We start from the raw sequence: 22943 nt of genomic DNA, 5'->3' as shown, positions 1-22943 counted from the left end.
TCCACTATTCCTAATAGAGAAATAATGAACTCTTCGATATCAACGCGCATATATCTAACTAATGAAAATTCTTCGATATCTCTGTATTCCTGTGTTATTGAATCACCATGTCTGTCAGCTAAAAATTCGTCTCCCCTTTGCTTCTAACGCGTGTGCATTCCGAGAACGATCACGTGAGAGATGCATGTCTTGATCACGTGAAAGATGCCTTTGTGAATCCCCGACTTCGTCTGAGATCGAGGTCAGTGTATCAGTTACAGTGAGTCGCAATAGTTTGTTCGTGGGAGACGACAGTGATTACTGTATTGTACTGAGTAGCCTTTTGTTTAAGTAGGCAGTACACGAAGCGTGTGAAATAGTGTTGTAGTTTCGTTGTAATATTAATACAAAATTCTTAAATTGTACAGGTTTTATTAACTTTATTCAAACATTTGTCGAGTGCTAAATGAAATGGCTCAAGCTGATCAGTCCTCTCCACCTCGTGTTATTCAGTACAAGAAAAGAAAACCCTTAAACAGTGGAGAAAAAACCGTGTTATTAAACGTTTTCGATTCTTTCTGCAGTAAATATCCTACTCTTGTTATTGCCGAAATTGTGAAACCTAACATCCGAGTTTACTGGTGTTTCTGCCACAAGCATATACGCTTTGCGAAAGGAGAAAACAACGACTGGCAAGGTTTCCCCCCCCTGGCACAAAAAAAAAAAAAACACCTCGTGCGAGAAGTTTTTTGGATAAAACGTGTGATGATTTTGTGAGGACCGCAATTCGACGTAAGGTGCACCATTTTTTGAGAATAATGAATCCCCTACTTCAAACGAAGTTTTCACGGCCATAAACAGTGACCCTGACCTCCCAAATTAAAAAAAAAAATCCTTACTTCACAAACTTCTCAGAGAGATAGGTTTCGAATCTGTCAATCGAAATCGTAACAATGTAATAGTGGACAGAGATGATATTGTTCCATGGCGTCGGCAATATCTATGGAAAATCAGGGAATTTAGACGACTGGAGCATGAAATTTATTATCTTGACGAGACCTGAGTAAACGAAAGATATTGACTTCTAAAGTGCGGACTGACACTACAGTGAAAACTAAAAGACAAGTTTTTTTTATCGGTTTTAAGCACGGGACTAAAAAACCAACAGGAAAGGGAAAACTATTGATAATACTTTAAATTAGAAGTGAGGATGGTTTTGTTGTGGGTGGTGATCTCGTCTTCGAATCGAAGAAAACAGGAGATTACACGAAGGTATGACCGGTGATCTTTTTAAAGACTTGTTCGAAAAAATCATAGTACAGAATAGTGTGATCGTTATAGACAATGCGCCTTACCACGGTGTAAAAGCAGAACCCATTCCGAATAAATCCTGGAGGAAGGGCGACATAATTTCATGGCTTCAGACCAAAAACATTAATTTTGATGAGAGCATGGTTAAAATTGAGCTTCTGGAACTCTTAAAAAGTAATCGCAGTCAGTATGAAAAATATATGATTGACGATTTAGCTTAACAAATGGGACACACTGTTGCCAGATTACCCCCTTAACTTCTTCCCTAAATTAAATAGAGCTGGTGTGGAGTGAAAGCAAAAGGTACGTCGCAGATCATAACACAACAAGAAAACTCACAGACGTGCTACAACATGTTTATACAGCATTTCGTGAGGTCACAACTGACAAGTGGCGTGCATACATCGGGCATGTGTTGAAAGAAGAGCAGCGTATGTGGGAGTTGGGGTGTCTAATTGACGGTGTGGTTGACAGACTGGTAATCAACACAGAAGACAGTGCAGATGAAACTGAAGATTCGGATATGGAGGGGATAAAGCCGCTATCAAGTTCCGATTAATGGTATACGAGTTCACACACTGACGTAAGTAGAATCTTGTTATTATATTAACAACATATTAACTACCGGTATATTAAAATCATGTAAGTCTTGTTATTAACCATCTGTGAGGATTTTACGAGTTAGTTTAATAATGTGTTGAAATGTCTGCAATATATCATGATGGCTGCCCTGCATTCTCACTTGCTCGTTGGCTCAAACTATTGCGCCCTAGTGGCTGCTTTGGTAGCTTGCGATTGCGGAGTAATACATTTCTGTTTTGTTTATCACCATCATCATCATCATCATCATAATCATCATTATCATCCTGTCAAGTACTAGTTCCAAAAGAACTGTTACGGCCTGAAAAAGCGATTTTCTTGCCATCTTTTCATAGGTCGACCAAATGACCGTTTCCCATTTGGACGATACTTCATTATTGGCTTAGGGATTTTGGATGAAACCATTCTTGAGACGTGTTCGTTCCAGTTCATCTGATATCTGGAGATATAGTCCAGTACTCATGACACATTACGTTCTTGAAGGATTATCTTCATTTTTCTTTCGATCCCATTTATGAATCTCATCTCGCAAGCTGTTAGTCTGCTTTCATCTTTTGTCCTTATAGTCCACGCTTCACTCTCATAACATAAGACTGGTCGAGCTATTATTTGATAAAGACGATTACCAGTTTATTTTTGTACTAATGAAGATTTTAAAACTCTGTTAATGATGCCCATTGATTTGTTGAATTTTACAATTTTCTCTGATAAATCCAAATTTTCAACAAAAGAAAGGTTATATCCTAAATAATTAAACTCATTAACTGTTTCCAAAATTGTGTTATTTAAACAAATTTTGCTTCGCATTGGGTATTCACCACAAAAGGCCATTATTTTTGTTTTGTAAATGGATATTGCCATTGAATATTTTTGAGCTATTAAATTGCGCCTTCTTCAGTTACAAGCCGGAGCCATACGTCGGCAACACTGTAATTAACTGTCAGCCGGAGGCCGACCATACAGTACACATGTTTGTGCTAATGCCGATTTTCAATGTAAATTAATGTCACAATATAAGTGTGTGTCGATGGAATTATGTTCGCTGTCGTACCAAACGTTCATTATTGATGTATTATAACCTATGTGCGTGTTGGCAATAAAATCAAGACAATAAATAAATAAACAATGGTTGCAGTCTTCGGAAATTTTTACGGTTAGTGCTGACAAAGTAAATATTAAATATTGTATTAACTACATTTTTATAGTCTTACTTGCGGTTTGTGATGTATTAGAATTCTAGCCAAATTGTTGGGTCTCGCCTGCTATATCAATAAAGTTATGCCGTTGATTTTCAAGTTCATTGTAAACAGCTGTTTTGTGATCCCATAAAATAAGTTGCAGTTTTGAAGATTCGGAATGCCTGCTATACGTCAGAACTATCTATAATTTGTAGATGCATACACTCACTTTGTTGGTTTTCAAGGTCTATTTATTAATATTATTCCTTTTGTAATAAATTAGTTATAAACATGTTTCTTTTCACTTCGTATTTACAGGATTTAAAGTTTACTAAGTTTACGCTAATTGGCACATACTTAATAAATAATGATGTGTTTTCTTACGTATGTTAAATGTATTTTTCTTAATTTTTTTCATAGATCTTTATACTTGGCCTTGGCCTATTTAAAATTATATTTTTTAAAATTTATAACAAATAATTTAGGATAACAGTATTGTTATGATGACTGGCGAGGTTCAAACTAAAACTGGCTTCCTGGGTATCGGAAATATTTATTGAAAAGCACGACAGATCACATGGAATTAAAATGTAGGCCTATATGATATTCTAGACCTTTCACGTCAGAGGTGAAACAACATAAAGCGACAAAACATTGTCAATTTAATAGCCACATAATGGTTAATTTATTTGAATAGGGTATTGCGATAGTACGTCATTATTTTATTTATTTTTGGTAAAAGTAACATTTCTTTAAGTATTTATTTATTTTCCCTAGTACCATCAATTGAAAACACGTATGATTTTAATTTTTTTGAAGTTATAAGTGGCTGTATGCAAGTACTTAGGCGGTATTCTGAAATTCAAATAAAATAACATTTCGGATTCCGTAATAAATTACGTACATCAATACGCTGAATCTTGATCATATGCACTTAGTTTTGTATCAATTAATGTCGAAAATGTACATGTGACAACGAAATCAAAGCACTAAAATGTCAAACGTCATGCCTTTATTTTGCCTCTGCCCGCCTCCACTCTGCTTTGCCAAACCTACCCATGCTTCGGCTTGTAACTAAAGAAGGCTCTGGTACTGACCATTGCAAATCATCTTCAGATGTTGCCAGTAAAACAAGATCATCTGCAAAAGTTATTACATCTAATTTTAAATTTCTGTTAATAGTGATATATCCGTGTTTTATTTCTCTAAAATCTTTCACAATGGCATTCATATAAACGTTAAAAAGCAAAGGAAAGAGGCCGCAGCCTTGTCTGACTCCTGAGTTTATTTCCGTCCAACGAGTTATTTTTTTCTTTTATTTTTACTGCAGTAAGGTTTGATTTATAAAGGTTATAAGTACCGGTATTATATATGATCTGCTTAGGAATCTGATCCTTTGTCAAAATTTCGAATAACAAACTTCTGTTCACTTTATCAAATGCTTTTATAAAATCAATAAATGCCAATTGTGTTTCTTTTTTAATTCTCGCTGCTTCTCAATCAAAATTTGCATTGTAAAATATCCATCATAGCATGATCGGCCCTTCCGGAAGCCATTTTGTTCTTCATTAAATATATCTTCATAATATTTACATAATTTATTCTTAATACTAGAATCAATTTTATAACCAGAATTTAACAAACTGATCCCTATGCAATTGTCACAGTTGGTCCTATCTCCTTTCTTAAATATTGGAATTACTAATGATTTTGACCAATCTTGAGGTGGGTTTTCTCTTTGCCATATGATATTTAACAGATTTAAAAATCTTATGAGAAATGACTGACTGGAATGTTTGAATAGGTCAGCAGGTATACCATCTTCACCAGGTGCTTTGTTACTCTTTATATTTTTCAAAACTATTTGACGTTCTTCTAAAGAAATGAAGTCTCTTTGCAAATCATCTAACTCTTGTATCTGAATGGAGGGACAGTCGTTTGTCCATAAATTTTGATAGTAATTAATTTTTTTATCATGGGGGGATTATGTTCAATCTGGCATTATCTTTGTTTTCACTAATTAAATTTTTCAACATTTTATATATTGAGGGTTGGGTTCTTGTGACATCATTTTCTAAACAGGATAGACATTGTTCCCAACTTTTTCTATGGTACTTTCGGACTTCACGTTTGGCAATGGCTCTTTTCCTGTGGTATTCTATTTTATCTTCCTCTTTCTTTGTACTAATAAATTTTAAATATGCTATCTGTTTTTCTTGTATAATTTTTCTAATTTCATCATCAAAATTTCGTAGACCTTTTGTCCGATGCCATTTTCGTTTTTCTCCAAGACTTTCGTTAGCTGCTTGTATTAAAATTGTTTTGATATATTTCCATTCCTCTTCTACATCAGAGCTTAAAGGTGTTCTTTCTACCAAATTATCAAATAGTCTCTGATATAGCTATTTTATACTAGTGTCTTGAAGTAATTTAACTTTAAATGAAAATTCTTCATTCTGGTTTGTCTTCTGTTTTTTTTTATACCAACGTGGTTTCAATCTTACTGGGAAAACTAATAAATAATGGTCAGATTCAATTTCTGGGCCTCTAAAAACTCTTGTGTAAGGTTGGCCAATTTTGTATTACAAATCACATAACCGTAAACTGAGGTTACTTTGACCAGAGAGGAAACTTTGACCATTTTTTCAGATACTCATATTTAGGTTTCTACATGCTGCATTTGTTATAGATGGAGGTAAATTATCATAAAATCATTCTCATACCAAATTTACCTCCATCTATAACAAGTGCGGCATGTAGAAACCTAAATATGATTATCTGAAAAAATGGTCAAAACATCCTCTGTGGTCAAAGTAACCCCGGTTTACGGAATCTAATAATGACTTCGAACCTCTGGCCTCCCATGTAAACTTGTGACTATCTTTATGATCGAAATATGTATTCATAGCTTTCAGTTTGTTATAAATAAGAAAATCTATTAATCTTACTCCATTATTATTTTATTTGTTTTGTTTATGTCTACTTCAATCTTTAGTTGGAAATAGTATAGTCAGCTATGTATGCAATGGAGGGGGAAACGAACTAGCCACTCTGTTTATGGAAAGCAATAAGAGAGGTCTAAGAAAATCTCTTTGCTCGTGCGTGTATGATAAGAAGTATCGAAAAAGTAAAGCCTCGTTCACACTTTTCAAGTAACTTGAATTCAAGTCACTTGATTCGACGAACTTGAAAAGTGTGAACTGTTTCAACTTGACTTGAAATTAAGTAGGAGCTTGAATTCAAGTTTTTAAGTGGAGTTGATTCCCTTTCTACTTTTTACTTGACTTGAAAGGACACTTGAAACAACTTGAAAAGTATGAACGTCACTTGATACTTGAATTCAAAGGAAAAACCCCGCGAATGTAAATTAATAGCTGTTTTAAGCGCGTTAAATTAACATTTATTTTTTTATTTTATTTATTTAACCTGGTAGAGATAAGGCCATCAGGCCTTCTCTTCCCCTCTACCAGGGGATTACAAATACAATATTAGGAATAGAATTACAATTATAATTACATAACATAATTATAACATCTGAAGAAGTTAGGAAAATAAAAAGAAATAAGAACGGTTCCGAAACAGGCATGGTTTAATGTGGCTGATAGATTTTTGGGAACTGTGACAGCTGCAAAGAGATCATTTTTAAATGTAAATTAGAGCTGTTTATTTTATTACTGGTATATATTCATTTAAAAATTAAAAATCTCTGGTTAATAATTCCAGTTATTCCATTTGTAATGGTTATAAAAATAATTACTGTATAATTTAATGAACTAGAACCCAATTTCTTAATTATTGTATCAGTATAAAAGTATCTGCATAATACCATATAGGCCTATTTATTATTTTTATCATCTGTTCTAATGTTTGCATTCAACGAATTTTAATTGCTATATTAATTAGAATTTTTGTAAACTAAGTTGGTTACTTCGCATTTTTATTTGATTTAGGCCTGCTATGCACCCACCATTTTGAGTTGCCATGGTACAGAGCTCTCGCCCATGAAGTAGTCTGCATACCAAGCTCTTAAGTTTACTAGCATCATTGGTGTAGTTGTTGTAGCCACTAGTAATGTTTGACATATCAGTATTCCTACCAGTATTTTGTCATGACCCTGGAATAATACTATCCGAAATATGGTCTTCAACATCCACAGATCCTGGAGGAAATAGAGGTTGTCAGATGTCATTCTATACCAATTGCGCAAAGCACAAGAAGGTAGAATGACTGAATCCACTGTTTCTGATAGAAGAGAGATTGATTTTTCAAACACACTGAATCTCGACACAAGTATGTCGAATGTATTTTCAAAAATTCTTCTAGCCCTTGAAAGACGATAGTTGAATACCTTTTCTCTCAATGACATTAATTCTGCTGAAAGGTTTCATTACATTTTTTGGTAAGGGAAATGCATCATCTCGAACAAGTAGGCCTACACCATTTCTTGGAAACTTCAAAGTATTGCTTTCCAATGCGATATTGAAACTAGAGTTTCTGAAAATACTACTGTCATTATTTCTACCATTGCAACCAACATCTATGTAAATGAAATGGTATATAGCAAAAAGAACAATACTGTGAGTGTCTTTCATTATAATATCTGGATCCTGCATTGTGTGGTCGTATTATATGTACATGTTTGCCGTCAATACCCCCACAGCAATATGGGAAATTCCATCTGACTTCAAATGCTCTTTGGATGCTTTTCCACTCTTCTTCATTGTTGGGGACCTAAAAACATAATCTGTATTTCAGGAGCCATTCGAAACAGAGCAGCAAATCCTGACTCAGAGCAAGAGAAGACAGCATCTGACACAACGAGGCAAGACCCATCACCAAGTCGACCTGGTTGGCGAGTTGGTATAGCGCTGGCCTTCTATGCCCAAGGTTGCAGGTTCGATCCCGGGCCAGGTCAATGGCATTTAAGTGTGCTTAAATGCGACAGGCTCATGTCAGTAGATTTACTAGCATGTAAAAGAACTCCTGCAGGACAAAATTCCGGCACATCCAGCGATGCTGATATAACCTCTGCAGTTGCGAGCGTCATTAAAAAAACATAACATTTAACATTCAACCCATCACCAAACTCTGGGTCATTAAAATCGAGGCAGCCTAAGAAACTTAAGATGTCTGCATTTAATCAAGTAGAGGGAGCCATAAAAGATTTAAATAAATTTAAAAATTCTGCCTCGAATGTCCTCCAAAATGATGAACTCGATCATTTTGGAAAATATGTGACAGCCTGTCTCAGAAAACTCTCTTCTTTAAATGCTCTACGCTGTCAGGAAAAAATTCAAAGTTTACTGATACAAGAAAGAATTACCGTAATGTCAAACAACTACCCTTCAACCAGATCACCTCTTCATATATTTGTAAATACCCTAGCTGCTCTACACCAACAATTTGGTAATTCTCCCTCTGTCTCATATTCACTATCCCATCTCTTGGCGAAACATATCCACCCACTCCACATCAACAGTTTCTGAGGTCTCCTTCTACCTCATATTCACCGTCTTCATCCCCAACTATTAGTCAACCTCTTCAACAGTTTTTAAGTCCTCCCTCGCGTAAAATTAACCATCTCCATCTAATATCAAAGACATACTAAAAGCGGCAATGCAACACGCAGTAATATTATAGATACAGAATAAATTTGTGTTGTCATACTCTCTGTCTTTCCATTATATTAATTATTCCAGAAAAAGTGTCAATTTATTGTGCAATTTTGTTACAAAAACTAATTTTAAGTTAATATCTTTAAACAATATAACACTTTTAAAACTAACTCAATTTTGTTTTACTTTAATTTTTTTCTTGTATATTCAAGTTAGAACTATTAAAATTTACTTATAATTTGGTTTTCAAGAAATTTTGGTGGCAAAGAAATAAAAACATATGTAATTTTACAGCGAATAAATACATTACTGGTATGTAATAAGTTCAATATAACAGCTGTCACAAATGTACATTTATATGAAAGACCATTGTGTAATATATTGAGTTAAAAAACCAATTGTAGATACCTAAAATAGACAATTATATTAAACTTATTATACTGTACTTTTATTTCTGTTCCAAACCTTAATGAACTCTTGAAGAGCTTCATAGATTGCCGGAAGCACCTCTGGTAGAGACCTCGATATTGTGATTTTAGGAACTCTACAGAGATAATTCAAAGATGTTAAGCTGTCTACACTGGCCAGATAACGTAACGTTATTTCTAATTTTGTTCTAGCTGAGATTGGCTCTAAACCACGTTGAACTTTTCTGTATTTTGTTGCTAATTATGTCGAGTAACTCTTCAAATTTTTCTACCGAAGTACGTACAGTAGATGGTTCCTTTAGCCATCTCTATCTTCCTCACCTAGCTCTTTCAACAGTGTGGCAGTATTTCTCTTACTGATCCAGTTTCTAATCCATATCGAGCGACGCTTCTTCTGTTTCTTGAATATCTTCATTAATTCTCTGGCAAGGAGATTCGCTACTACAGAAACTCCTATTTGTATTATAGACAAATTAATAAATAAGAAGACCTCCAACTCAATGTATTACCTTCAACACGCTATTGACACGACATCAAGACACATCGCGGCAAAAATCGGAACTACATCTCATGTTACATAGCCCGATCTGCCACAGGTGCCCACATTTGCTGTCTGTTACAATCAAGTTTCCATTATTATCTTCGAGAAAATACACAAACCAGGGTTGGTATTAATTTAAATCAATGATTTAGATGTAGATTAAATGGTTTTCATTATTTTCATCAGATAATTGTTATTACTTAAATCACAGATTAAAATTATATGCAGCTAACATGGTTAAGATAAGAAAGTAACTTCCTGAAGAAAAAAAGTATAAACGTTTTTACATATGACTGTTCTGCTGCTTCTTAAAACAACTAGCCATATAAATGAGGAGAAGACTTTCAAAACTTCACATGTCCATTTGTAGAAAATATACTTCAAATGTCAAAAACTTACATCTCTGCAATGAACAAAATATTTTCTGTGGTGAAATATATTTTTCTTGCTGTAAATTCATATAAAATTTCACCACAGAAAAATCTTTGTTTATTTCAGACACATATTTCTAGCATTTTCTGAAAATGGACAGGTTTTGAAAGTTTGCTTCTCATATGTCTATTCCGAACTACTAATTAAGGAGAAACAGAACACATGGTACAGGTAGTCAAGTAGGGCCTACTTTCGAAACCACTACCTAATTAAAGCATCGAATGATGCTGAGGACTGAAACGAATAGCTGTAGCTCATAACAATATTCAAAGTAACAGTTGCACAAATGCCAAATAGGCTATATATTTATTTCGAATACACACAATGGAAGCTCTTCTGACAAATTTATTTGTAAATATTAATCTACCTAAATAGTTGAATTCTTTTCCAATGAATAACAAACTTTGAATAATATATTGCCTAAGTCTAAGCTAATTATTAATATCATTACGTGCACGTTATTAGTGCTGTAACTTTTCATGTATTAATAAATCAGGGCTATGTGTAAACAAGAATTGGACATAAATATTTCGCAACAACGTAGGAAATTACTGAAGGATATACCTCCTGAACCCAGAAGACTGGCAGTTGCAAGCTTTCGTCTTAACACCTCAATCGTCTTGGCATCCTTCCATCAGCATCCTGCATTTTGTGCCATCAACAGGAAGACATGGATAGACAACATCTTGCAAAATGCCCTGCTCTGAAATCCTCCACTACAGGGAAGCCAGAGCTACTGGGAAGCCAGAGCCCGAATGTTTTTAATTACTTAATCCGTAGTTTTGTTCACCAATTTCTTATTTTTCGCTCAGTCAATGATAGTAAATATCATGTACTAGCCATTAGACAAATAAATATTTAAAGCAATGTTGTTACTTAAAATAGCACATTCAAAAATACACAAGCATGTAAGAACTAACTTAATGCACAAATTAAGTTTAAATTAATTACAAAAAGGAGGCAAAAAATCATTTTAATAAACAAATCCGATTCTGACAAAAAAAAATCTCACTTAAATTTAAAAATCACTACAGTTTACCAACCCTGACTATTTACTGAATATAGCCTAATAGGATTAGGCGTATACTTGTATTAAGCTTATGCCAACGTCATTATTACTTCTATTTTCTTACCTGCTTATCTTTTAAGCTGTGCTGCATTACTTGGCAAAGGAAACAGGAATGACGAGGTCTTTCCATACAATAATAATAGGTGCCAAATCTAGGGAATCTTGTAGGACTATTTTCAAAAAACTTTGTAACTAATTTAACAGTTCATAGCATAAATACACGTCAAAAAAATGACTTTCATACTCCATTGGCAAGTCTATTGTGCTATCAAAAAGGAGTGCGTTATATGGCAGTAAAAATGTTTAATAGCCTCCCTATCGATATAAAAAATGAAACTCAAAACATAAGATTATTTAGGGCCAAATTAAAGAAGTACCTAATTTCTCACGCCTTCTATTCTGTAGGTGAATTCATGATATTTAATAACGCTTCATGGAATTGATACTAAAACTTTGTGTTGTACTAGTAGACTATATTGTAAATCTCGTCTGTATATTTTTCATCTAGACTGTGACTATAAATTAAGACTTTATAATAGTATTAAGTTTCTTGACTTTTTCCATATTCTAGCTGTGAACCAATGTATGAATACCATGCAATGTTAATAAATACAATACAATACTGCTCGATTTCTGTGAGTACACGGCAGCACATTTGCAGTGTAAAAAGTCCGCCATCTGTCTTTTAGTTAATTGAAACAAACCAGCACTAGGCTCGAATAATATAATGCATCAATAACACTACATTTCGTAAAACAATTACATTAAAGGATTTAAGTATAATCGATGTTGTTGAAATATTTCTGAAGAATTTTTTCGACAGAGTCTATAAAAATAATAAATATGTCCGGTAACCTAACTCTGTTTTTATTTTATCGAAATTATTCCAGTACAGGTACTACTGTCAACTGTAAAGTCAAATTTTCTAAAATATGTTTTGTTTTCGCGTTCAGCATTTCTTTACTATTGCGTTACCAGGCTAGGGTACGATTGTATTTATGTAGCCTACTTGAGTTCTAGTCTAGTCATATGTACCGTTAACAAAAGACTTCAGCACCAACGCCAATTTCGCACTGAAATAAGGGTGAAAAATTGCCATGTAAGTGATGGCCGGTGGTGAGGTGTGATCGTATGCCTCGCTTATGAGCAATTTGGCAGGCACAGATAGAAAGCAAGTTTTCGTAATATCGAATATCAGTAACAGGTTAGGTTTGGTTAGTTCAGGCTTTCAGTATGCATCGCATATATACGTCGGTAGGCCTACCTAGATATGGATAGATATGGTAACGCAGTTGTAAAGAATTTATCCTGGAACAAAATATATATATATATATTATTATTTTATTATTATTATCAGGTTCTGTCCCAAGAATTTTAAGATGTCTGACCAACCCAACTTAGCTGTATACAAAAATAAATATTTGTTCATACTCAAAGCGTATATTAACTCTGCTAGCTTACCTTTAAAACTCTTGGGCCCGGGTTCTTCAACCTTTGTTAAAAATCAATAAGAGTTCCAGTGGCTATTAGGAACAAATTCTGAGAAAAACTATGATTTTGAAGAAGAAAATAATGTAATAGAAATTATTCACGATCTGTGAGATTGGGTTAGTAAATCAGTAGTAGCCTAAATGTAGAAAAAACCTAAGAAATCGCTGCCATATTAGCGCCCCTATCATCAGCTTATCCTTTATGATTTGAACTGATAAAGCAATATTACTAACAATGGTTAAATGGTATTTGTTCTTCTGTTAAGTAATTAACATTTAGAGATCCAATAATATCTTGTCTTACTGAATTACATTGCGTATCTAAATACGGTAGAATAAATAAATTTAATTTTGTTCCCTCATTGACTTAACATATCATACAAAGGTATAAAACCTTTATATTACATACTAGCCGTACCCATGCGCTCCGCTGCACCCGTTAGAAATAAATATAAAGTAATTACATAATTAAAATAGGACATTTGATCCAGGGATCATTTGTGTTTGATAGAAGGATAAATAGTTTAATATGTTACTTAATTTAAATTTCATCCAAATAATTAAAATGCGATCATTTTGGTCCAAACACACTCATTTGGTGCAATGATTCCTTTAACATGTTTCTTAATTTTTATTACATGCAACCATAGTTTAATGAAGATTGACATCATTTAGATTTAATGTGTATATTTTATTTTACTTGTTATAGGTTCCCATTGAATTATGGTAATAACTTAATTTTAACCCCTGTTTTCTACGTATTCAGTAAATGGCGCTTGGCCCACTATGGTTCTGAACCCTTCAAATAACTTAAATTATAGTATATAATATTACATATTGTGAATTTTATTAGTTACAACAATGTAATTTATTCGCCACAACAATTCCTTTCTACAATTCGCCTTAACGCTCTCGTCAACAATTGGATTTTCACTAAACACAGTATTCGTTATAGCACTCCACCGACGACAATGACAATTTACTTGGACTAGTACGAACAACAATTAACTGTTAATCTTAACTAATATTTACAAAGCACTATTTACAAATCAGAACTATCAGTTCTCAGTTCACAGTTCTTCTATCTCAGTCACTCGAGTTCACAGTATCTCGAACCACAGACCTTCAGAGACAGTTCACTGTACTCGAACTCGGGTCCCTCCAACTACGGTCCAGTGCACTCGAACTCAGGTCCCTCCAACTGCGATCCACTGCACTCGAACTCAGGCCTTCGGATGCTGACGCAGATGCGGACGCACACTCGAGTCGAACTCCGGTTGGCTTGACTGGCTTGCTCGCTCTGGCTTACTCACTGACAGAATAACTGAAAACTCTGTCTAGTTCGCTGGCGCCTGCTCTTTTATAGCAAAATCATAGTTGCGAGAACCTTCTACAGGTGTGTAGAGAATTATCTCAATATCTCTACATCGACAGACGTCTGGAATAGTCGAGAAGGTCGTTCCACATCCACTGCGTCAAGTAGCAGCTGCGCGCGCAGACTCGTCGCGTGACGTAATACACCCTCTCTCTTCTCTCCACCGCGCGACGTCACTCAATGTTCCGTGGAGCCTGTGCGATCTGCTTTCTTGCGGGACGCTGGTCGTGAGTTCGATTCTCACGTCGCTGTCACATTGCCCCCTCCTTAGGGCTGCTCGTCCCGGGCAGTCCCTTGGTAGACGGCTAATCGGTCCAGATGCACCACCATCATCTTCCCTCGAGGTTGTCGCTGGATCCGGTACACCACGTCGTTGATCCGGGTCACCACGCGGTATGGTCCATCCCAGGCACGCTGCAGCTTTGGTGATTTCCCTTTGGTCCTGGTAGGTCGATACAGCCACACCAGGTCGCCCTCCTGGAATCCTGCAGAGTTGGCCAATCTGTCGTAGCGCACCTTCATCCTGTCGCTGGCCATTTTGAGGTGCTCTCTGGCCAGTTGGTGAACTCCATTCAACTTCTCGGTGAGTTCTGCCACATAGTCAGTTGCTGGCTGGTCGGCGCTGGGTGGCGTGCCAAACAGCAGATCACAGGGCAGGCGCAGCTCTCTCCCGAAGACCATGTTTGCCGGTGTCATCCCTGTTGTATCGTGGACCGAAGCTCTGTAGGCCAAGAGGAACAGTGGGACTCTGGCATCCCAGTCTCGTTGATGGTTGGACACCACCTTCCGCAGATGCTCTTCCAAGGTTTTGATGTAGCGTTCCACCATACCATCGGACTGTGGATGGAGGGGAGTGGTCCTGGTTTTATGCACCCCCAGACGCTCGAACAATTCTCCCATCAGGTTGGATTCGAAGTTGCGCCCCTGATCGCTATGCAATTCCCGGGGCACCCCGAATCGGCAGATGAAGTTGTCAAGCAGCGCGTCGGCCACCGTCGAAGCCTCTTGGTTGGGAATCGCGTACACCTCTGGCCATTTTGTGAAGTAATCCATGGCCACTAGCAGGTAGCGGTTCCCGCGATCCGTGACCGGGAACGGTCCAGCAACGTCGATGGCGATCCTCTCAAAAGGAGCTCCCACGTTGTACTGCTGCATGGCTCCCCTGCTGCGGGTCCTTTGTCCGCGACTGGCTGCACAGGTGTCGCATCTTCGGCACCATTGTTCCGTGTCGGTTCTCTGATGCAACCAATAGAACCTCTGCCTTAACTTGTCCAGCGTCCTGTTGGCTCCCAGGTGGCCTCCAGTCACTCCAGCATGAGTCTCCTCCAGCACTTCCTTCACCTTGCTCCTGGGCAGGACAAGTTGTTCTATGTGGGTCCTTCCATCGGCCGACTCCCAAATCCTCTTCAGGATACCGTCCTTGACAGTGAAGGATTCCCACTGGGCCCAGTAGCTCTTGTAAGTGGTGCTACGGTTGGCGATATCGGCCCATACTGGTCTCTGGCCGGACTCCACATCACGTAGTAGCTGTCCAATGTTTGGGTCCTCCAGCTGCTCCCTCCTTATGGCGGCGTTATCCCATCCTGGGCTCGGCTGGGCGGCAATTGCTCGGACTGCGTGGGCGCCATCCCGCTCTTCTACTTTCAGGCAGTGTTTGCAGCCATCCGGGCACGGACGTCGTGACAGGGCATCAGCGTTTGAATGTTTCTTCCCTTGTCGGTGTTCAGAGGTGAAGTTGTACTCCTGCAGACGTTGAACCCAACGGGCGGTCTGCCCCTCCAGATTCTTGAAGCCCAATAGCCAGGTGAGTGCAGAATGGTCTGTCCTCAGATGGAATTCCTGGTCATACAAATATTTGTGGAAGTGCTTCAGGGCTTCCACAATGGCAAGAAGTTCTCTACGCGTCACACAGTAGTTTCTCTCAGCCTTGGATAGTGTTCGGCTGAAGTAGGCAATCACCCTCTCTTGCCCGTCCTGTTCCTGAGAGAGTACTCCGCCGATGCCTACGTTGCTAGCGTCCGTGTCGAGCGTGAACTTCCTTCCAGGGATGGGATATCCCAGTACAGGAGCAGTGCAGAGCGCCTCTTTCAGCGACTGGAAGGATGACTCCGCCTCGTCTGTCCACTGGAATTGTCGTTTCTCCTCGGTCAGCTGGGTTAGAGGCTTAGCGATGTTGGCGTACCCAGCTACGAACCTTCTGTAATAAGTGCAGAGGCCGAGAAAGCGGCGCAGCTCCTGCTTGTCCCTCGGTCTCGGCCATCCTCTGACGGCTTGTAGCTTCTCCGGGTCCGTGGCCACTCCGTTGGTCCCTACTACGTGTCCCAAGTAGTTGACCTTCTTCTGGAATAGATGACATTTCTTCGGGTTCAACTTCAGCCTGGCTTGTCGCAGTCTCTCGAACACTTTCCTCAGGTTCAACAGCTGCTCGCTGAAAGTCTTGCCCACCACGATGACGTCATCAAGGTACAGCAAACAGGTGTCGTATGTCAGGCCTCTCATTACGGACTCCATTAGTCTCTGGAATGTAGCCGGGGCGTTGCAGAGGCCGAACGGCATAACGGTGAACTGCCATAGTCCTTGGCCTGTAGAGAATGCCGTTTTCTCCTTATCCTCCGGATGTAGCGCCACCTGCCAGTATCCTGACTTGAGATCCAACGTCGAGAACCACTCTGCTCCGGCCAGGGTGTCCAAGGTGTCGTCAATTCGTGGAAGGGGAAAGCAGTCTTTCCTGGTGACGTCATTCAGTCTTCTGTAGTCCACGCAGAAACGCAGGTCCCCATTCTTCTTCTTCACCAGCACCACAGGTGATGACCAAGGGCTGTCGGATTCCTCGATGACCCCTCTTGCTTTCATGCCCTCCAGTTGGCTGTCAATCTCCCTCTGTTTAGCTAGAGGGACGCGTCGAGGAGGTTGTCTGATTGGGCGAGCATTTCCGGTGTCGATGCGGTGCTGAACTTTCTCCGTTCTCCCGTAGTCATTTTCAGACAGACTGAACACGTCCTGAAATTCTGTCAGTAGATCGTGGACTTGTCTTCTTTCTCTTTTGCTTAAATTCGCCGGCAATTCTCGAGCCAGCTCTTTCAGTGATGGGTCTAGATCTGGATGTGGTCGGTGACACTCCTCGTTTTCTGCCAGCGACGTCACAGACACCACCGGCTCGACGCTACCTAGTACAGTTCCACTAGGCACCTCCTTGTCCCGATTGGTGACATTCAGGACCCTCACCGGTACCACCTTCTGATTCGGGAATAGGGATCTGGCCACATAAACCCCATCTATCGGAGTTGTTTGCGAATCGAGGAACAGGTTTCTCTTCGGCTGTCCGTCCAGTCTTGCCGTCACCACCATCTCGCAGCCTGCCGGGATTGTCACATGATTCTCCAAGGTGAGTCTGCTTGCAATGGGTTGGTCTTCGACGTCCCTCAGGAACACTTCATCCTGACCAAACCGCAGGATACGGCGCCTGACATCCACCGTTGCATCGAAGATCCGCATGGCGTCGAGTCCCAGGATGACGTCTTCAGTGATGTTGGCGACGAACACCCACATCTCCAGTCTCCTCTTTCCCAATGTCAGATCCAGGAAAACCTCTTTTTGGATGGGCAGGTTCTCGCCTGAGGCAGTACGTAGTTCATACCGGCGCAGCGGTGTCCTCCCAGGTAGTCCACGCACGACTTCCGGTCTGGCGATAGTGAGCGACGCCCCGGTGTCTACCAGTACTCTGCATGGGCGGCCTCTTATCCATCCGTCAGCAATCAGCCCATCGTCGCATCTTCTGTTAACCGTCTTCAAGATCAGCCGAGGGGATGGTGATGACGGCGCCGACGTGCCCCTCATCGCATCAGCCCCTTTTAGTTTTCCTGTTTGTGACCAGATCGGTCACAGTCCCTCCTCAGGTGCCCAGGCTCGCCGCAGGACCAGCAGGTAGGCAATCCTCGTCTTCGTCGCTCGGGTGATTTCGGTTGACGTTCCTCGACGTCGGCCGCCGCGACGCTCCTAATCCGGTGCGATGCCGAGACGTTCGCCGTCAACTTGGCTGCCTCCATCCTGAGGGCCGCCGCCAGAGCTGCATTGATGGTGCGATGCTCTGCCAAGAGTAGCTGTTGCTTTATTTCCGGGTCTCGAACTCCGCTGCCGAAGGTGTAGGCCGCCTCTCCAGCGATGAAGTCATTAGGTAGGCCCCTGAGCGCCTTATGGGCCAGTTGTTCCACCGCCATCGCGAATTCTTGCAGGGACTCGCCTGACTGTTGGACCCTCGTTTTTAGTTGGGTCCTAAATGCTGCAGCAAGTTGATGGTCACCATAACGTCCCTCCAGGGCCGCCATTATCTCAGCGGCTGTCCCATCTTCTGGAACGCTGTGAAGAATCTCCGACGCCTGTCCTTGAAGCGCGGTCAGCAACTGAGTAGTCTTCTCCGCTGGGGTCCAGCCATTATGTGCTGCGGTGGCCTCGAACTGGCGACGGAATATCGCCCAAGACGTCGTACCGTCGAACTTCGGCGTCTTGACGTTGTGATGTCTGGCTGAAGGCGATGATTCCGCAGGGCCACTATATGGAGTCCTCAACTCTGTGGCCGCTTCTTGCATGGCACGTCGAACCTCCTCGGCAACTATCTGTTTATGTTCTCTAGCCTGGCGATCCACCAACGCGAGAATGTGCTTGTTTTCTTCAGCATGTCGGTCCATCAACGTGAGTATGTGCTTGTTTTCTTCAGCTTGTCGGTCCATCACCTCACTCGTCTGCTCTTGACAACGCTCGAGATCGCGGATTTTTCCGTCGAAATGGTCTACCTCCTGTCTCAACTCGGCTACTGTCTCGTTTATAGTTGTAAAATTCTGGTTTAATTTATCCAGATCGGCCTTAAGTTCGTCTTTCACAATGGCGACAATTCCATCTACTTGGGCCGAAACACTTTCGATTTGTGTAGTGACGTCATCTTTCACTCCGCTTATGTCGCCTTTCACTCCGCTTATGTCACTTTTCATCTCCGTTTTCACTTCACTTATGTCGCCTTTCACTTCACTTATGTCACTTTTCAATTCCGCGATGGCTTGCAGGATCAGCTGTAGGTTCTCCATTGTCGATAATGTCCCGATTCTGACACCAGTGTGAATTTTATTAGTTACAACAATGTAATTTATTCGCCACAACAATAATTCCTTTCTACAATTCGCCTTAACGCTCTCGTCAACAATTGGATTTTCACTCAACACAGTATTCGTTATAGCACTCCACCGACGACAATGACAATTTACTTGGACTAGTACGAACAACAATTAACTGTTAATCTTAACTAATATTTACAAAGCACTATTTACAAATCAGAACTATCAGTTCTCAGTTCACAGTTCTTCTATCTCTGTCACTCGAGTTCACAGTATCTCGAACCACAGACCTTCAGAGACAGTTCACTGTACTCGAACTCGGGTCCCTCCAACTGCGGTCCACTGCACTCGAACTCAGGTCCCTCCAACTGCGATCCACTGCACTCGAACTCAGGCCTTCGGATGCTGACGCAGATGCGGACGCACACTCGAGTCGAACTCCGGTTGGCTTGACTGGCTTGCTCGCTCTGGCTTACTCACTGACAGAATAACTGAAAACTCTGTCTAGTTCGCTGGCGCCTGCTCTTTTATAGCAAAATCATAGTTGCGAGAACCTTCTACAGGTGTGTAGAGAATTATCTCAATATCTCTACATCGACAGACGTCTGGAATAGTCGAGAAGGTCGTTCCACATCCACTGCGTCAAGTAGCAGCTGCGCGCGCAGACTCGTCGCGTGACGTAATACACCCTCTCTCTTCTCTCCACCGCGCGACGTCACTCAATGTTCCGTGGAGCCTGTGCGATCTGCTTTCTTGCGGGACGCTGGTCGTGAGTTCGATTCTCACGTCGCTGTCACAATATTATGTTATATTATATTTTATATTATATTATATTATATTATATTATATTATATTATATTATATTATATTATATTATATTATATTATATCAGAAGTTACTGTAATAACATTATAACATTATGTCCATATAAAGAAACTACACTTTCCAATGGTGAAATAATTATACAAATCGGTTAATTTAGCTTTCGATATTACTTCAAACAAACACAGAAACATTCTCTGTAGGCTATCTTTCATAGCTTTCGATTGTTGCTGTCCAAGGCCCCTTATAGACGAAGTCATTTGTATTTTAATTCATTACACGGCCTTAGATGGCAGTTATTTTAATTTTAAAACTCATTTATCTCATTAAATATCAGTCCTATCAAAATTTTTCAAGGAATGCAACTTATCGCAAATTATTTTTAAAGAAACTTTTGTTATGTAACATTTTTCACAAAAATCAATAATAAGCGAGATATTTCGATTTATTTAATTCAGGCCCCCTTATAACCCTCCTTTTAAATAATGTATTTTGAATGCCATATAGCCTAAAATCTAAGTTACAACGAACTTAATTTATATTCCAATTTTCATCGAAATCCGTTCAGCCATTATCGCGTGAAAAGGTAACAAACATACAGACAGACATACAAACAAAAATTTCAAAAAAGCGATTTTCGGTTTCAGGGTTGTTAATTATATATGTTAGGACCAATTATTTTTGGAAAATCGAAAATTACCAGAAAAATTTCGGTTACAGGTTTATTATTAGTATAGATGAAGAGTTCGCGGGAAGAACGTTGAATGTCACATTTCTGTTAAGGATTAGATAATGAACTAATTGAGTCTAACTGCAAGATGTAGTGCTGTTTCTATAGAAAATAAAGGATTACTGTATTCGAGGTGATAATTCTCCTTTTTACCATTTTTCATAAGAACATTAAATTTCGCAGTGATCCACTGAATTAGATAATGATATCAACCTTAAGAAAACTGTGACATTTATCGTTTTTCCCGCGAACTCATCAAAGTTAATTGTTGGTATTAACATTTTCATCACTGCATGCGATATCATCAGATACCATAATTTGCATTCATTATATAATAATCTCTATGTTTTGTATATACCCTTGATATCAGAAGTTAAAAGCTTAAACTAATATAGACAATTAGATATAAAATTACAAGTCTTCATGGTTTAAAACAAAACTAAAATTTTGAGAATAATATCATGCTAATATACTAAATATGAAGACTTGTTTACAATGCAGATTTAACTTTTGTGTCATACAAATTTACTGTGAGATATTGAAGTAACCATTTGAGCCTAATACTATATTGACGAATTTATTGGATTCACAGGTCCCGGTATTAAATATGTGTTAATGGAAGACAGGAGCGTACGCAGGGGTTGGGGGTTACAGGGTTTGAACACCTTCCTTGAACTTAACAAATGACATATTTAGATTTGACTATTTTTTTTATCCATAATCGTTTTCCCTTCTCCTTCTTTGCTGTCAGAATAACAAAATCCACATCGACATAAGGCTCCTACCTAGTGGCGGTGCGTCCACAAGAGCACGTGAACACCTTGTTTCCGTTAATGCACGACTGGTTTTATTATTTGATACCGTATTGATGTAGTGGGGATGTATAATATCAGAATCGAGTATTTTAAACTTCCCGCATCTTGCATAAACTTCTTATGTAAACTTGGCAACATCCGTTCACGTACAAGCCGTGCTCTTTTCGAGATGGTTACAGGAATTTCACGCATGCGCGGGAGAAAATTGTCTTCAGCTGGCCGCTTATGGGTACGAACACGTTGACGATGGTAGACTAGCTGGTAGAGTAGCTGGTAGTGGTAGTGGGGAAATGAATCGCTAGAATCATATGACACCGCACACGTTGACTCATGGATGGTCGCTTTACTGCTAGCTTTCCAGCACGCTGTAAGCTCCAAGAATGGTTTCAGTCATTCTTTCAAGCTTGCAGCGCAAGTCTCGGCGTGGAGTTCAGAGATATTGGAGAGGTGGTCTGTGGACCAGATGTCAATGATGACTTGTGTAATGAGTAGAGACGACTTTTATCAATTATTTGTGTAATTCGTGCTTTTTAATTTACACAAATTTGTATTCTATTTTAAACTACGCGCGTGTGATTTAGTTTTGACGTTAATTGGCCATAACTCGGTAACCAGTAAAGATTTTGAGGAGCGGTAACTTTTAAAACGAATTTCCATTCTTACTCAACATTTTTCTCGCTTTGAACCCCCATCTACCGTGAAAAACAAAAAAGTTTACCGGTTACCGAAAATTTTTTTCTGTGAGCAGATCACTTCAAAGTTAGTATTTTTTTTCTCACTTCGAATTGTTTTCTATGCTTCCCTTGGACATTGACCTATCAATACAAAAAATTGCAGCGTGATTGTTTGAATATCATAGATGCTACGACGTGATAAGTTAAATGGAGCGGGAAATATCATTCTTGGCTACTCCGACTATCAGCCAGCGGCCTGTCAAGCTCCGCCTTGAGCATACCGCTTGCTTCACTCGTGGCAGGAATCCTGTGTCAGTGGTTGTAAAGTTTTAAAACACTGCACACATTGGATGTAGAAAAACGTATTGCTCGTGTGTTCGAAAGACCTGCCACGACATTAACTTTTCGTATAGATTCAAAACTGGAGGTAGAATTTAATTAATATTTTAATTACAAACTACTAATGAATTCAGATGAATGGACATCGTCGTTCACCAATAGGCCTGATTTGCAGTCTTCGACCTCATTTCAAGAGTTTAATCGCTTTCTTCTGTATGTGCCTTAATACCACGAAAAATAAAAAAATAAACAAATAAATAATAACTAATATCAATCAAATTATTGAGAATGTTCACTACGCACTATTTTGTAAGAATTGTACAGTTTACCTCAGTGTAAGTATAAGCCATTCTTCCTGCAAAATAGGATTCCCTGGCAATTTTTCCAAGCCTTCTGTATGAAATCTTTAGTTAAATAGAGAAGATAATCGAAAGTTTCGA

The 22943-nt window shown here is 39.2% G+C and overlaps 1 protein-coding gene across 1 annotated transcript in view; it reads left to right on the top strand.

Moving 5' to 3' along the window:
- Positions 1-9121, top strand: part of LOC138692669 (zinc finger protein 235-like) — a 67516-nt gene extending 58395 nt beyond the window's left edge. Inside the window, exon 6 of the mRNA XM_069815788.1 lies at positions 7824-9121. Within this exon, the coding sequence (XP_069671889.1) occupies positions 7824-8128 (305 nt within the window). The 3' untranslated portion in view covers positions 8129-9121. The remainder of the gene's footprint in view (positions 1-7823) is intronic.
- Positions 9122-22943: the final 13822 nt, after the last annotated feature.

Source organism: Periplaneta americana, chromosome 17 (genome assembly GCF_040183065.1).
Source record: "Periplaneta americana isolate PAMFEO1 chromosome 17, P.americana_PAMFEO1_priV1, whole genome shotgun sequence".
Classification (NCBI taxonomy): Eukaryota; Metazoa; Arthropoda; class Insecta; order Blattodea; family Blattidae; genus Periplaneta; species Periplaneta americana.
Note: the sequence above shows the minus strand (reverse complement) of the source record. Positions and strands in the feature narration are given on the sequence as shown.